A 17775-nucleotide genomic window follows, 5' to 3' on the forward strand; every position below is an offset into this window, starting at 1 on the left:
AATGAAATTAAATTGATCCTCATTTCAAGAAGCTGCTTCAAGGACCACTATTGAACCCAGTTTTACCCCAAAAGAAAAGACATGCCCCTCGGTAAACCCTTGATCGAGCAGACAGCTAGAAATATGGGACTTTTCCATTCGAGGAACCTTTCAGGAGCTGAGGAAATTCATGACTCTGAAGTCTGTCAGGAGGTTCCTAGATCAGCAGAGCTGTCGAGAAGTTTGTGCTGTTTATTGCTAACTGTCAAAGACAAGCCTCAAGACTCCTACAACTAAAGGCTAAAGCATTTATTCACGAACTTACAACCACACTGATCCTCCATATCTTTCCTCAGGCTTGTGGCAGCTACTTAAATAAGGGCCACATTAAATCCAATCATGAATTTAATTAAAGCACTAATTACCCAGCGCTGATAATGTGGAACTCTGCCACACCGCTGCGAACACCATGTTATCGTCTAATTGATCCACGGTGACAGATGCCATTGCTGGCTTGTATGTGATATTAAAGCTAAACCAGGGTGGAATCTGGTCCCTGCTGGTTGTATCCTGGCCAACAAGTCCAGCTAAATGTGTTTTCTCTCCAAGTAAAGGTCACTAAGTTCAGTTGGCTCAGCAGTGCGCAAACCATGCTCACTGCTCAGACCTAGTATACTAAAGGATGTACTTGTAGAGTCCTACAACAGGGATTCCAAACCTTTTTGGCTTGTGTTACTTAAACTAAGGAAATGTCTTCAATTCGACACTCCTCACCCACTACATAAGCCTTCCACTTCTGACCACCAATATGTTCTTTATGTTATTTGAATATTTTAGAGTCCTGTAGAATAAAATAATACAATAATTCACAAAAAATATAAATATATCAGATAAATATGGGTATGCATAGCGCTGTATTGTATGATGGAGTGTATTTTAGGAGGATAACTCAAATAAACACTTCGTTGTCTAAAAAAAATTTCCATTTATGACTTTTATAACATACAAGAAAATGTAACTTTGCAGAGGATGGTGCAGCATGCTGACAAGAAAATACTATACCATACTATACTTCATTTACACAGTTTATGGGTGAAATAAACGTGCTGAAATGGATTGTAAAAGGTTCAAGTTTAACAGCCGATATTTTCAATATTCATGCATTTGTAAATGAACATGCAGCGCAAAAAGATCTAAAGATTTAATCAACTGAAAAGGACATTTCTTTATAAGACTGGCTAACAATATACTGTACATGTATGTAATGTACATCATGGTGACTATTTCAAACACGTACATGTTTATTGCTATATATGTACACAAAGGGGTTTGTTGGTTAGAAGTGATTATTTTTCATCATGTATAAAAAATAGGCTGCTGATCAGAGAACAACCATGAAGAATTCAGTGTAAGGAGGATTTTATTATAAGACATCTACAGATGTTGAGAGAACAAAGGAAGTTTAATCTGGTCCTTTTTGAATATTTCATTTGGATTACATAACGCCTCAATAAAAATATATGGCTTTGTATAAAAACAGTTAATCAACTAAAATATTGCCTCTGTTCCATCATCTGTGCTCATTTGGTCTGTCTGTCTGTCTTTAGTGCAGAACTTTCAGACAATTTCAGAAACATCCATTTACCAGTTGTTGTGAAGTATAAGTCTTTTTTCAATATGTACACGTGTCTATAATTCTATCAAAGATTCCACCGAACAGATGTATAGTGACATGCATGTTCTGCAGGATCTCCTCTTCAGTCCTTCTGTCCACTGTTTTCCAAACTTCAGAAAACATGGCAGTAAAGTCCGGCTTCCAGGTGCTGTGCAGGTTTGTCCTGAAACTCAACGTCAACCTCTGTAGACGTTCTGGTCCGTTGTCCTTACACAACAGTAGCATGTCTGTGTTTCTTCACCCCTGGATGCTCCAAAATGTGATTGGCATGATTGTAGTCGATTTCTGCATGGTTACTGTTACCATTAGGCATCTGAAGAAGAAGGAAATTCATATTATCAGTGTATCTAATTTTGCTTCTCCAAAATGACTGAGATATACAGTTAAAACAGACTCATATTATCATCATATAATCATCATAAAATTATTATTCCACTTACAAGGCTCTAATTGTGGACTTGACTAATATACTGTATCTGCTTATGTTTATTCATCACTTAAATTAATTGAATGATCAAGCGATAAATTGTCCACATGTAGCGTGACTGATAAATGCATCCCTCTCTCCAAAAAACCCCCCCCCCATCATTATTGGATGATTCTTCAAACCCAGGATAATAAATGACACATAAGATGATTAGCATCTTTAGAATAAAAGATGAGAAATTCACATGGCGAGTTATTTTTTCGGTTTCATTTGTAAGAGCCATGCCGAGTGATTTATATCAGTCACCACTTCTCAGGCATATAGAAGCATGTCAGCTGAGATAAATGATGACATTTTGATTTATACTAAGCATGTTTGACTATGTGAGGGTGCATACTGTATGCCGACCGTGTGTTCTCTCGAAACTCGATTTACTGGGGTTTACGTATGGAATTTGGCGGTATATGCACAGCAGTGTGGGACAGTGCAGGCAATACATCAGGGGTTGTCCATTATAGTGCATGGCAAATGATTTTTGGTAACCCCCTGATTTTCCTCTCATCCCCAAGTTTGAATTTATCGAGTAAAATGTCTCAATAATTATTAGATTGATTGCCGAAAAATGTTGGAGACACATTTATGCCCCACCCCCTCCCTCCCTCCCTCAGGATGATTTGTAATCACTTTGGTGATCTCCTGACTTTTCATCTAGCGCCATCGTCAGGTTGGAACTTTTAATTTGTCTGTTACTTTGATTTATGTGCAAATAAATCTTTAAATCTGATGACATTCCCATCAGCCTCAGGTGTACTTTTAGTCAGTACTTTGATAGCAAACTAAATAAAGATGGTTACCATGGTAAACATTACACCTGATAAACATCAGCACTGTCATTGTCTGACTTTAGTATTTAATTCAAAGCACCCCTGTGTATCATTCTGAACAACATCCTACCTCTACAATATTGGATCCATTTGCCTGAAAAAAGCCACTGTCAGCGATTTCACTGGGAGGGACACCTGTGAATAAAGAGGAGACAGAAGAGAAGAGGTTTGATTTCACTGAGTCACAAGTGGTTAATAATAACGATGAAAGATTTTGTTGAAAGACGTGTCATTGATCTTACTTGTTGAAGTTACTTGATTGTCATTCACATATCCTGAGTTCACTTGACCCTGTCTCTGTCCAGCTGGACCGGTACCACTTAACTGACTATGTGTCCTCACTTTCCTGCTACACATAACCACAAAACAGCACAGCAGTTTACTGTATGTACAAGCATGCAGAAGAGTAAAAATAAGTAGAAAAGTATAAATGATTTATAGTTTTTATGGAATATTACCTCATTTCATCTTGGTAGTTGGTTTCTGAAATGGATTGCAGGATAATTAATTGGTTAGTACATCAGTAATATAACACTTGTTATATAATATTATAAATGTGACACGAATAACTGTTTGCTAAGGAGGTTTTTTTTCACCCTCTTCTGTCACGGCAGATTATAAATGAATCTAAAAAGTCATTACTGTTATAAAAACTGTGAGTTAAGCTGCTCTGTAACTCTCAAAAGCTGTTTCAGTTTGCAAAAGTATATCATGAAGAAAGAAAGCAGTGAGTGTTCTGCTTCTTGGCATCTGTTTGAAAAGGGTCTCTTTCCCAGCATATCTTACCCTCAGATAAAGGGTACCACTCTGATATTTGTGATTTTGGGTATACAGTATTTTGTAAGTTCTTTTAGAATTAACATAACGAAGGGTCTTACGTTTTTTTTTCCTGCGTTTGATGCAGAAAATGATTCCGAGGATGAGCAAAACCAGCAGAGCAAAACCTCCAAAGGAACAAACCAAAGCTATCAGCACGGTCCAGTCAGGAGGCTTGGGCACTGTTGTCGGAGGAAAGAGCAGAAGACCCAAAAACCTTAAAGATTATGCTTGTAAAATGCTTTTTAACCCCATGTATACACATAAGAATTAGAATTACACATGCAGGACTTTCTTCTTCCTGTTTGACAGTACAGTATATTATCTATATGTGTACACCTCCTGTCTGAAACCTTACACTCAGGCATGGAGTGCATGTTGAATGGGTTTTTTATTCAATTAAAACTTGATTTTATCAGTTTATTCTCCCCATCACCCAGGTCATATGTTAATATCATGTGTAGTGAAAGGTTGTGTAGTGAATCACATCATCCTAGATCAATCCAAGCAGTAATCTGCCTCACACCATATACTTTACATAGAGAGTAAAATGTTGTGGAAGACCTTCTTACCGACCACCACGTGGACAGTGCTGGATTGTGGGTTTTCTTTTATTGCTGGGATAATTGCCAGACACTCCACTTTGGTGTTGCTGGCCGCCTGGAACTTAAGGACACTGGTGGAGTTGAAGTAATCCCCAATAGGCTCATCGGTGGTGTTGTACAGGCTGCTGTTCACAGGTTGACCATTTAGGTTCCATGTGACATTAGGTGCAGGGAACCAAGCAGTTGTTACACACTGAAGTTCTACCTGCTGGCCCTGTTCTACTGTCACGTTACCCTCCATGATGTTGACATCTCCCCTATCTGGGAAACAGAAGTAGAAGAGAGGTTAAGTCAGGATTTTTTTAGGATGTTTTTAGGATTTTTGATGCCATGAAAAGCCCATTACCAACAATGATTTGATCCAAGTCTGATTCGGGAGGTCTGACTAACTTCACCAGCCCTGACCTCGGCCGCCCTGTGCATCCGCAGTGTTAAAGTTGTAGCAATATCCTGTTTATTTGCACTTCTGTCTCATTTGTGTCTCATTAAAACAGTCGTACACACAGCGCTGTCCAACTTCTATCTGTGTACAATGTTTGTACGCGGTATTGCTATCAATAGTTAACCTGGCTAGAACTAGTTTTCTTACTTCTTGAACTGGAACACTTGAAACTAAGATGTGATTTCATTCCCAGCTCCGACTTACAACTTCCAAGGTAAATGAAATACAGCATTATTCCTCTGTGTCGTAGAGTTCAAATGTTGTCCAAAAACAGCAACAAAAACATAGCAATTATCCACATGGTTGCACTGGGTGACATGATCATTCATTACCTTTAATATGATTATTGTATGCAATCCCACATACACTGAAAATACTCCTGTTGGGCTAAAAACAGTGCAGTGGTGTTCATTTAGCCTTTTATAAAAATTAAAGTACATATATTTGTGACCTGGTTTAGATATTTATGTCTTCAGTATGAACCAATGGCTTAGCTGACGTAGACTAACGTATTTCCAGAAGGACTGACACATTGTTGGTTATGCTCTTTTCATAGGATGTGTTGACAATAAGAAAAATATTTTAAGATTTATCCTTTAATACAGTTCAGTGAAAGAAATGTGAAATTGACTATTTATAGCAAATGATTATGTGATTATATCTGCTCTAAGAGGGAGCTCTCAAAGACTCTGAAGTATCAAACACATACACTTTAAACAGGTACATTTAAACAGCATTAACAAGTTAGCAGTACTGAAAACACATGAAGAGAAGATTAGAGTGAAATGTATCATGTCTATAAAGGACGCCATGTGCTCCTGTGTGAATATGATTGGATGCCGATCAGTAAAGAAAAGGGTAACCGAGTGAAGTTAATGAAGTACTGAACTATCACAGAACTCCATGAAAAGTGAAAAATGCAAAGCTAGATATGACTGTGCACAGCATGCATGGCTATTGCATGGCTAATGATAATGTATTTTTACATGTTATTAATTGTATGCTACAATGTTAAGTAAACCAATGGTCCAATCTCATAAAACTTATATTTTTTATCATATGAAACCTTCTTTCACTTGCTGTTAAACAGTGTTTGCTCACTGTCAGCGTCCCTCATTAACATCCCGTCCCATCCTCACAGCAAAGCAATCAGTGTACTCAACTGGCAGGTCTATTAAGTGGATTTATTAGCTTTGACTTCAGGTTTTTGCTACATGCATGGGGAATACGTCTGTAATGATGGAGGTCCTAATAAGCAGCATGAGATAGAGATCCAATGCTTTAACAATCAATTATGTATATGGAGGGAAGCAGACATGCACAGAGTATTGTTGTCTGAGGCTGGTTCATTGTATAACTGCCTCACAGAGACATGTATTTATTGGGAATGAACTGGGTGTTTGTAATATCTAATCCAGCTAGAGGCCATACCTGTCAGAGATTAGCTGTCACAGGAAAATGTCCCTTTTGGTGAAAACAACAACATCTTTCTCGGTATTGTTTAGGGGGGGAGCAACGTTAGTGTCAATTTCTCTCAGGACACGGCAGCCACATTTCTCTATTTTCTGAACATCTCATGTTAAAAAATGTCCCACTACTGCAACATTTATACGCTAGTGTTTGCAAAAACAATACGCATCACTGCAGTCATATTCATGACACCACAAGATGCTGAGTCCAACAAGACATTTACATATCAACGATCATGTCTCTGATGATTGATTTGTGATACTATTTAAATGATGCGTCACAGGAGAGGAGGCTGATTGAGGATTTTAAAGAATTTAGTCCAAACTGATGATTTTATGACGTGTAACACATTTAAACACTGACATATAGTATGGTTTGTTTTATTGTAGTATTATATAGTATTGTCTCATTATAGTATAAGATATTGTGTTATTTTATTGTTCAGAGAATGTTTTATCTTTTGTATGTGCTCGTGGCATATGGACGAAAATTAGACTTTTGATTCATTTGAATGTACAAAAAAAAAAACAGAGAGATGAAGCAATGTTACATTTGGAGTTAGGACACATATTCATCAAATTGTTTTTAGACTTCCTTCCCACGCAGCATGTGCAGTAATTTAGAGGTTTTTCAGTCACCTCACACTCTTTAAAAAACACATTAGTGATAATTATCAGACCTGATACATACTCATTTCTGTGGCTGCTTTTATAATAATAAAATAGCTGGAAAGGTTTTTTTTCCCTATGTTGCATTTGTTTTATTTTGTTTCCAGTTCTGTGATACAGCCTCTAAAAGTTTTATTAGGCTGCCCTCACCCTCCCAGGAAAGCACTCTCACCTTTATAGAGGCAATTACAGCACAGTTAATCTCTTTCTCCTTGATCAAAAAGTTGTTATTCTTTAACAATCAGAACACACGCATGAGCTGGAAGTTTTCAACGCACCCACATTCAAAGAGAGCTCCATAAAATGTTTGCCCTCTTTGCTTCCACAGCTTGTTTCAGTATGGGTGAAAATCACTGCAGGTTGACTGAATGAACATAGCTTCTTAATGTGACACAGCTCTCCTTTGAAGGTGATGTGGAGATAATGAGCTCTAACTGGCCATCTAGCATCATGCTACGAGGAGTGGATGGCACACAAGCAAGTGTGTATGATCATGTGTGTATCTGCAAGCACTGTTTAAAATAGGAGTGGTGTCAACGTTGTAGCAGCTATCAAAGTGAATATTTTTTAACCTGTTTTTGTACCTTTAAATCTTTTTTAGTCATCTTTTTAAAAAATATTACATCCCTGCTGTTGAGCAAAATGTCACCACAGAGAGCTCAGTCTCAGTCTCAGTCTCAGTGTCATTGTCATCTGGTGTTCTTGCCAGAGGCTGCTGAGCAGGCACATGAATGGAGCTCACTGCTGCCATCCAGAGCACAACCCAGTCATTACACCTCCCATAAAACTACACAGAGAGCTTTTTTTAACATGTAAATACTGAAATATTGAGCTGTCTTTGTGATAAGCACAAAGAATAGGATGGTGTCTGGGTTAGGAAGTATACACAGCTCAGCATCACTGAGCCACTGGAGAGAACCTCCTTTTCTGTGCTTGTGCATCTACAGTGAGGTTAGCATGCAAAAATGTCTCAAAATACTGCACACCACCCTGCCAAAGTCATTTACCAACATATAAAGTCTGATGTATGTTAATTACCCCACCTTGTACTTGAAGAGTTGCAGTTTTTGATCCATATGGCCCCTGCACAAAGCATATGACATCCCCTGTCTGGTTGTGGGTGGTGTTATGGATTTTGAACTCCACACGGCTGGTGTCCCCAACAGAGCTGTGTGTGGCAGAAAACTGTCCTGATGATGTCTCGTTGATGGTTGCAGGGACAACGAGGATCAGATTACCTCCCACGTTCCACGTCACGAAATCCCACTTTCCCTGCACGGTGGCGTTGAATTGGACATCAGAGCCTTGTAGCACTGGGGCATATAGAGGCACCAGCTGGAACGTATTCCTTAAACATAATCCTATAGACAGGGATATCAAGGTTTGAATGGCTGGGAGAAAAAAAAATACATATACAGTAACCTATATATGGCCTATATAATGTATCATGCTGTAATAGGCATTTCAGATTTTCACATCACTGCAAAAGTGAAGCCACGACGTAATAAATAAAATAAAAGTCAAAGTTAACTCTGGCTGAACTTTCACTACTTGACTCAGGTCAATAAGAAGGACAACAACAATCTTTGTTTAAATCAGAGCTCGAGACATGTTTGAGTTTGCTCAAGGTACGTAAACTTTACAAAGGACACTGGTTGCTTTTTGACAAGAGTGAAACTCAAACACAGCATTTATCTGGACTGATCCTTCACATGTTGAGCATTAAAGTTGAGGCACAGCTCGTGAATGTTGCCCTGGATGATTTGTTGCTATTGTTAGAATCCAGAAGAGTAATTAAAAGGACGTTTGTGCCAAATGTTGCTCTCATTTATTCAGCCAATGGTGTGTGGAATGAGAAAGCCTGTTTACATTTTGATGGTGGGTGACTGATTAGGTTAGCAACAGTTTCTTTTGGTTCGGGGTTTTCCTTGAAGACAGCACCAAGGTTACAATTAACGACAGTAAAAGTACAAAAACCTGTTGGACATGCTGTTGTAGTTCAAATGAAGAAGAAGATGACGATGAGGAGCATTACCTCGTGGTACTGGCTTGATTTGTAATTTAATATTCCATTTAAAAATCTATTCAGGTGTCATATTACTTAACAGAAAGTCAACAGAAATGTCCAAAGGCAAAAAGTCAGCTGTCATGTGGTCTTCACAGTTCCTTTTAGCTTGTTGCTTCAGTTGATTCATTTACTTTATTTAAAGTGTTTAGAGGGATCATTAACATTTAAATCACCATTTACAATTACAATGTTATTAAAGCATCACAATGGTAATATATTATATAGACTTCCATGTCATTTTTCATCAAAACTGACAATTCAGAAACAATTTGGACCAAATTGCTGAAATCCAGACACAGTTAACACCCAATCTGCAAGATTATGTCTTTATTAATAAAATAAATAAATAAATACTGACCTCCAGTTGCACACAGTAATAAACAGATGCGGAAGAGGTTAGCCATTTTTTCAGGAAACAGTCAGACAGTCAGACTAGTGTTGTTGTCCTGAAAGATGAAGTAATGACAGCTGTGAGAAATGTCCTGTAAGCTATCTAAAACAAACTTGTTTGTAAGCTTATATCTTCATTTAAATTAACTTCTCAATTTCAAAGGAGGAAGCAGTTGATTGTCAGTGTGAGTGACACACAAGTCATTATGGGTGATCTTGCAGGTACAAAAATACTTTCCTAACACAAATTTAAGCCACAAATACATGACAACAACACAATAAATGACTTTTTTGATGAAAGGCAGAGCATAAAAATGTAGATTTTGATTGGAAATTGATTGGAGAGAGAGTTCTTTACGTTTCTAGACCAAAATTATAAGAGGTTATTTTTCTTTCTTGTTTTAAATTATGTTTTAAATTAGATCTACAACGTTTTACATTTATATACTCACACAAAAGGTGTATAACCTATCGTTACATAATTTATTAACACAAAATAAAACGTTACGTCCCTGTTAAGCCATTTTTCTCTTCTGTTTTTGCTTGCTTCGTCACTGCTGTTTTTACATGCTACGTATAACCTCGCTTTATTAGCTTTTCCAAACCGTGCAGGACGTCGATATCAAAACACACAACTTTTATAAGAATCATTTCAGTGGATCAAAATATCTTACCTAAGTATTCATCAGAAGTAACAGCATCTCCGGTTCAATAAACTTACTGTGTGACCCAGAGGTGTGTAGAATGGATCATGGCTTCATTTCCTGAAACCACAGGTGAGCAGTAAGGACTCCACCTGTGACTCTGAAACCCTCACAGGGTGCAAAGTTCAGGTCTGGGCACTGAAACTCAGCCTTATCTCCACACCAGGTAATGTGTGGTTAGTAATGTCTGAGTGGCTGCTCAGCTGTGGGTGTGAGGCTGATGTTTTCAGAACAGCCAGGTGAGGTGGACTGTCTTATCAGAAGATTAATGGAGGTATATAGTGAGTGAGTCAGTTTCTATTGCGTCATACTTTCAGGGTAAATTCATGTGTCTTTTACTATTTGGTCTTTTTATTCCAACACTTCATTCCTCAATGCTTTAACATTCTCTGTTTAAATGTATTTGTTATTGGCCCTGAATCAGCATTTTATTATGAGCGATGTGGTACCACAGGAGCACATTATATTCTGCCAAAGTAAACAGTGTATGCAGTATGCATAATTTATAGTAGAAGATTAGCTGAGTTTAACTCTTAATGAATAATACATTGCATATAATGTTATTTTAAACTGTGATTGCTGCTTATTTATTCATGAATATTTAATAGATAGAAATACTTAAAGGTATCCTGCAGAGTTGTTTTTCTACCACCAGTAGCACCATGGAATAATGTTTTCACAAGTCTGTCCCCATTTTCTTTGTTTGAGGGCCGTTTCCACTGCAGGAACTTTGGGGTCATTTTATGGGGCCGTGACCATTGGCTAAGAACCGCCCCTGAAGGATAATCTCCCGGAACTTTTACGGGGAAAAAGGCTGCCCCGTAAAATTCCCGGGTGGGGCTTGAGGTTGACTCAGTGCTGTTTGGGTATTGTTATGTTTTTGGTGCGTCGTCTCGGTGACGTCATGGTCAAAACTGTCGCACAACAATTATGCGACGATCGAAACTGTCATAATCACAGAATGATTCCGTCAACGCCAGAGTCCGGTGGTGAATAATACTGCAGTTGAGACACAATGGCCAGGAGGACCAAGTGATAGGACGTTCCTGTAAAGTTCCCACCTCCTAAATTTTACTCGGAACTTCCTTAATGGAAATGGGACTATTGTACACACGCACAAGCATGAGTCACAATACACACTGCTAATCACATTACCAGTCATTTCACACTAGCCACAGCTAGTGGCAGTAACGTGCTAACAAGTGCAGCAATGCTTCTACAATGGCAGTGAAGAACATAGCTGCTAGCAAGTACACAAAGATGTAAACAATGCAGGATTCAAAATAAGTATCGGAAAAATGTTTTATGAGGAAGAAAATATGTGCAATTTGTTCTTGCACTTAAAGTTACTTAAAATGTGTTTTGGATAGAAAATGCTGAATATAAACAGAACTTTTGTATGTTTACAAGAAATCTTCATAGGGTACCTTTAAGGTTTGGAGCCCAGTTTTCAGGGGCTTTAAAGTATTTTTTAAAATTTCTCTGGTAATACTTGAGTACAATCTAATTTGTATGACATTTATTTGTAATGAAGGATTTGTCAACTGTAGTATTTCACTGGTGTTGAACACACATCAGTGAACTGTAATCATGTTAAAGGAGACGATAGACGCTGTAGACGATAACTTAAGCTCTGCAGAAAAAGTAGATAATCTCCTGGTCTATGAGCTACCCAGACTCAAATCAGGTTTATTTATAGTCTCAGAGTAAACAAGGTAGTGAGGATTACTTTTTTTGGACAAAATCACTATAATGAGCAGGAAGACAGCAAACATCACCGCTTTGAAATGAGCTTTGACCTCCCTGTGGAGTATCAATAGCATCAATACTTGACATGCATTCCTTCGTGTTTCATGCTTCTTCATGTTTCCAGCAAGTATCCAGTGATTCATGTGATATCATGTCTTTAAGTGACTTCTTTTTCAGTAATATGTTATTATATGTCATTATATGTAAAAAATCTCATCGCACTAGGTATGTAGTGAAGGATGCAGGTATAGCTAAGGATAATAGGTAGAAAATACATAATGATAAATGATAATGATATATAATTTTATGTGTGCCATATATGTAATACACACAATATAAAATAATAATATAATACTATGAATTACTGTGCAAACTGTATAATAGAAATAAAAGAGAATACCATGTATAATATATATTATGAATAAGGATAAAATAAAGGTACAATAATTACAATCTTCACTGATGACGTGTCCAAGCTGCCCATCTATGCGGATGGTGTTTCCTTTCATCTTTAATCTTATATAAGTATTTTAACACAATGTAAAGACAACAATAGTGTTATAAATAAATATGTGACTACTTCTTATATAACTACTGCCATAGTAATATGGGTAATGTCTTTCAGGGACAAAATGCAGGTGAACTGTTTTATGTAATGACCAGATGGCCCTCAAGCTACTACCCTAAATGAGTTTTCTCTGCTATAATCAGTTTTCTTTGTATTTAAGGTTGTTTAACTCATTTACTCCTGCAGCACTGATCACACAACATAGTTATCTTCTTCACTCAGCGTGGAAATGCAGATCAGCAGGTCATCCTCTTGCCCCTTCAGCAGGTTGATGAATGAAGGTGGAAGTTTGCGTGCGAACCAGAGTTCACACTCCCGCTGTGGAACGGCCTGTGGACGTGTGACTGTCAGTGGGATGGCTGCTACGAGATCATCACCACCAAGGTCATCTGGACTGTTGACTGTAACTGTGCTATTTGAAGAATGTAGCTGAAGGTCTCTGAAGCGTTTTGCAAGTTGAGCTAACCCTAACCACATTCAGAAAGGCAGATGCTGACAGAATGGTGTTTTTTTACGTTGACCACTAGAGGTCACTGTAGGATTATGTTCTGCTGCACTTTAACCAGGCAGAAGGGTATGTGATATACGTGCATACATTTTACTTGCATTTACATTTATTTTCATCTGTTATTTATCATACAACTTGTGAAGAACTTTCTATCACTTAGATCTGAAGCTGATTTAGAAAAAAATCAACTTTTATATTCTATATGGTGCCAAAGCTTTGTATGAACTGCAGAAATGCTAAATGAACTGGACATGCATGACAGTACAGATATAAAATACATGTTTTAAATTTTTTCAGCATTATAACATTTTGAATGAACTGCACTTCTGTTTATTCAGTGGCCTACAAGCTGCATATGTAGACGTCTGTGTGCATAAAGACCAAGTAACTGTGGGTAGCACTAACACATTCATGTATAAAAACTACAATATAGTGTGCTATAAACCATTTAGTAAATGCTTTATACTGCTCAGCAATACTAAAAAGGTGGACTTAAAAGGTACCCAAAAATGTACTTTATTACATGGATGCTTGGATTTTGGTTCAGAGGTGCTGTCTCCAAATGATGATTAAAAAAACACAAATCCTAACAGAAAATGCTTAATATAGAGCAAATAAAGCAGCAACATGCTCTATTTGCTCAAATTTAGCAAAAACACATTTTGTTATCACATGGTTTTAAAGTAGTTTTTTACACATGACTGATTTGCACTTTTCCAGTGTAAAAAACAGTTAAAAATAACAACAAAAATCTCCTGAAGCTGGAAAACTAATTGGCAGCTAATCTGTTTGAAAAGGCCCTCAGTGGAACCGCCTCCTGATTAGCAGATCTCAAATGATGCAGCGGAAAAGCTGGCAATGTGATATGTCTTTCCACTGTTCTGTTTACTGCCTCTGCTTGGGCCACAGTCATGATTTTATGGGGGTAGCGGTATAGTAGGAGCTGGAATGTCTCCAGACACAGCTGGTATTGTATAGGCAGAAGCAAGCAGACAACCATGAAAAACAGGAAGTAGATAGTGGGGGAGGGTCAGTAGCCACAGCCCTCTCTGATCCCCCTGCATATGGCCCGCAATGGAAGTAAATCAGTGCCGCTCTGCCACCAGAGCCACTGTGTCAGAGATCATCAGTCCCAACTCATCATATGTGCAGGTCCTTGCTTTGGCTGCTTGACTTCTCATGCATCAACCCTTACTATTGTTTCATTGCATTGTTTGCAACCACTCTTTAGTTCCATTCAACCCCCCCCCCCCCCCCTTCATAAGACAATAAGATATGGTTCCCCAATGCAATACGTTTTATTCACAGAAAGGCTCGCCTACGGAGCATGCATTAATTACCATTGTAGGATTTGTTTTTGTTATGTCAGCTGTTGGCTAATCAATGTTTAAAGCCGACTAAGGTTTATTGTTACTGAGCTTATTAGGCCGTGGTGTCACTGGAGCGAGCCTCCGCCCTCTCTCACATGTAAATGACTGTGTTAAAGGCAGGTCATGGGCACTCCCTTGTTTAGACCACAACACATTGCTGTGACTGCTGAGTAAACAAATACAACGTTAATATTTTAGTTTTGGAAGCTGCATGTGTCCCATTTGTCACTTTTTGCATTTTTTTTATTGCGTATTATTTACTTCTATCAATGCTTTAGATGACGTTTTTTTTAATCGGTACAAGCCGCAAAAGAGAAGTAAAAGTGGGGCAAAGGAGAAGGAAAAAGTTAGAAGAAGTAAATGTTGCATCATTGAAGTATAATCTTTATTACAAAAAAAAAAATTGAAAATTTGCCAACAACATTCAGGTTTGTACTGTTGAGCTGGCTGCACAGGAGGCTCGCGCTGTTGCTGTAGGTTATAGTTTGGAAATATGTCGTCTGTCTGGACTCATGCTGTGAACTCCGGTGGTGCCGCAGCCCCTCTCATACAAACTGGCGTAATCTGGCTTTACCCGAAGCTCCATATGGAAAGGCCGCCATTCGCTGCATGGCAGAAATCCACTTAGTAAGAGCGAAGGAGAAGGGGAGAGAGAGAGAGAGAGAGAGAGAGAGAGAGAGAGAGAGAGAGAGAGAGAGAGAGAGAGAGAGGGGGGGGGGCTCAGCTTTTCCTTACATCCAGCTGATCCATTCACAGTCATCTCCCGTCTCCCTTCCTACCTGCTCACACTGACACCACCGTGACCAACCGATCGTTTACAGTGTGTTTGTGCTCAGTCTCACCTGTTCGTGGTCTATGAGGCTTTACCGGCAGCTACCGACACGCGGTGTGTTCGAGCATGTGCGTGTCAGAGAGAGAGAGAGAGAGAGAGAGAGAGAGAGAGAGAGAGAGAGAGAGAGAGAGAGAGAGAGAGAGAGAGAGTAGAGAAGATAAAACAACAAGTTGCCCTCTGTCAAAGAGGCTTTAGATGAGGTCACCTTTACCTTCATCCAACCTCCTCTACGGATTATACCAATGTTTATGTTCCAGATACCTCTATGACACCTCAGTGCTCCATTTATGCTTTCATTAACGCAAACATGCACGTGCCAACAATAAAAGATTGACATTACTTGGCTTTATTACCCCCCTTTCAGTGAGTTCAAACAATCATCTTCACTTTTCAGTCCTCTCCACTGCTCTCCCTCCTCCTAGTGGTCTGACGACTCAAGAAGGAAAAAGCACAGAGTAAAAAGGAGGGAAAAGACAGCAACAGGCAGCAGTTGTGATGAAAGGGCTTCTCCATACTCAACACAACAACAGCATTGTTATCTGAGACCTACCTAACACCTTCTACCCTCCCCCCCAACCCTTCATTCACCCCCCCCAACCCCCACCCCCACTATCTTCATGTATTTACAGTATCTTTACAGAGAGACTCCCGCAGAGAGCTGCATTCTTTTACAACATATGGGATTTTTTTTATTTTTTTTTTTATTGTCTTACAAAGCCAGTTGTACCAGACGGGACACAGGAGCAGACTTTTCAAGTTGCTCAGCGGCGGAAGAAACTCCACCGTATAGGTTGTTGATGTTTTCGCTGCTTCATAATCAGCAGATCACACAGAAACGGTGCTGCACACTGGTCCCAAAATGGAAAACAGATTATGTTGTAAAGCAGACTCCATGTTGCTCTGAATACAAAGTCGATCAGTTGGTCGCTTTACTGTCTAAGAAGAGGAATCCATAGACGTTTGCTGCCTATATGTATTTATAACCTCTGTGGTGGACTAATTCTGCTCTGTTTCCCACATTTTCTTCTGCTTTTGTATCCTTATTTTACCAAATAACATAACTTCTGTTAGAGGATCATCAACTTATGGATCATTGTGCAGTATGATATCATATATGTTTAAATCCATTACATTGAATGAGGCCTTGATACTGACACTTCTTCCAGAATGACACTGTGACCTCCAAGACGGTTCAAGTTATTTCTGTAATGAAGACTTTCTATGTGTTGGAACAAGGATCAATTTGTTGTCTGGTGAACTGAACCTGTTCACACAAGTTTAACAGCTGTGTAGTTGCTGCTTACTGTTCATGACTGCCCTTTAAAATATCACAAACTGGCCCTGTAAGGCCTTTAATAATCACTATATAATATACAGTATTCCTGAGTCTTCAGGTTGTCTCATATCCACATCATTGGTCACATCTGTGCCATTTAAGATCATGTTCTTTTTCCCCCTCGCCTAGATTATATGAAAATGTGAGGAACAGGATAAGGAATGCTCTGTATTTAAACCCAGTGTGTGTCTATGCTTTGCTGTGTTAAACTGTGGAGTACAGTTAAGACAGGAAAGTGGTGAAACTGGTTGCTGTCATCAATATTTACACTCTCACTCTGTCTACAGACAATGATGATGTTGCAAACTGTTGGTGCATTTTCTAAGGTGATTGTTTTAAGTTGCAACAGGAGGTCTAGGTACTCGATGCACCATTGACTCTCTTTTGTTGAATGGGCCAGTGGGGCACAGTAAACTTCTGATGTCATTACCATGATAAAACTAACATGCATCAGCATGTGACCTGAGCTAATTGTTTACACCTCTCTGCCCACAGGGAGACAGAAACCTTTATATGGACAAACTGCCTGAACCTTAAGGGTGTCAAATAGGGGATGGGCTGATTGTCCTTGTTACAAACTTGCAGAAAATTAAATTTTTGGGGGGTTTGTCTTTTTACATTAAACCTCGTCTGTGTCACTGTTTCTTCTCTATCTACTACTACCTCACGGTTATGAGTATTCTTGCTTTACTCGTGAAATGTTGTGGTTTACTTATGAAATATTGTGTTCGCAACTCTGTTGCTGTTGTTTCACAAGAGCTTCAGTTAAAAAGAGATCCTTAACTTCAGCACTCACCTGTACTGTGTGGAAACATTAGAGAGTATAGAGTTATGTTAAAACTGCTGAACCCTGATGTAGTTTCTCTACGGGTTCCACACAATCATATTATTATTTTCAAGTTCCAACTTAATGTAAAATTAAAAAAATGGTAATGCATTTTGAGCAGTGTCCCCAACTGCAAATTACTATGCAGTATTTATATATTTAAGAGATTTTTTTTTTTTAAAAAGAGAGGTGTTGTTGTAAAAAATAATAAAATAAATCATAAGAAGCAGCAAAATTTGAACCTGAAGACCTTAAATCTGACCTGTATGTTTTCCAGCATGTGTTAGCAGTAAAATATCACAGACTTGTGTGATGTGGGCTGGAAGGTTACTCCAAACAAAATTAAATTTGGTGTGTTCTTAAGCCGCTGTTGAATGCAGCCACACAGGAAATATCACTTGAGTGTGAATTCAAGTCTGTTAGAGTAACATTTTTCACACCAGATAGAAGAGGTTGCA

The 17775-nt window shown here is 38.6% G+C and overlaps 1 protein-coding gene across 1 annotated transcript; it reads right to left on the minus strand.

Annotated features, from left to right (window-relative positions):
• Positions 1 to 1862: 1862 nt before the first annotated feature.
• Positions 1863 to 9438, minus strand: igsf5a (immunoglobulin superfamily, member 5a). The gene is made up of 8 exons (XM_062433592.1): positions 9393 to 9438; positions 8010 to 8327; positions 4354 to 4647; positions 3844 to 3963; positions 3424 to 3448; positions 3208 to 3311; positions 3036 to 3100; positions 1863 to 1967 (listed from the first exon to the last, which is right to left on the minus strand). Exons 1-8 carry the CDS (start codon positions 9436 to 9438, stop codon positions 1863 to 1865), a joined length of 1077 nt encoding a protein of 358 aa, XP_062289576.1.
• Between the last annotated feature and the right edge of the window lie 8337 nt (positions 9439 to 17775).

The sequence above is a fragment of the Scomber scombrus genome, chromosome 14 (genome assembly GCF_963691925.1).
Source record: "Scomber scombrus chromosome 14, fScoSco1.1, whole genome shotgun sequence".
NCBI lineage: Eukaryota > Metazoa > Chordata > Actinopteri > Scombriformes > Scombridae > Scomber > Scomber scombrus.

What these genes read in the sequence shown, in the direction of transcription:
- igsf5a (XM_062433592.1), bottom strand. Translation starts at nt 9,438, where the DNA reads ATGGCTAACCTCTTCCGCATCTGTTTATTACTGTGTGCAACTGGAG. An exon ending in CACTGTCCACGTGGTGGTCG is followed by an intron (nt 3,964 to 4,353) that starts GTAAGAAGGTCT and finishes CTCCGACAACAG; the next exon opens with TGCCCAAGCCTCCTGACTGG. An exon ending in CAAACGCAGGAAAAAAAAAC is followed by an intron (nt 3,449 to 3,843) that starts GTAAGACCCTTC and finishes AATCCATTTCAG; the next exon opens with AAACCAACTACCAAGATGAA.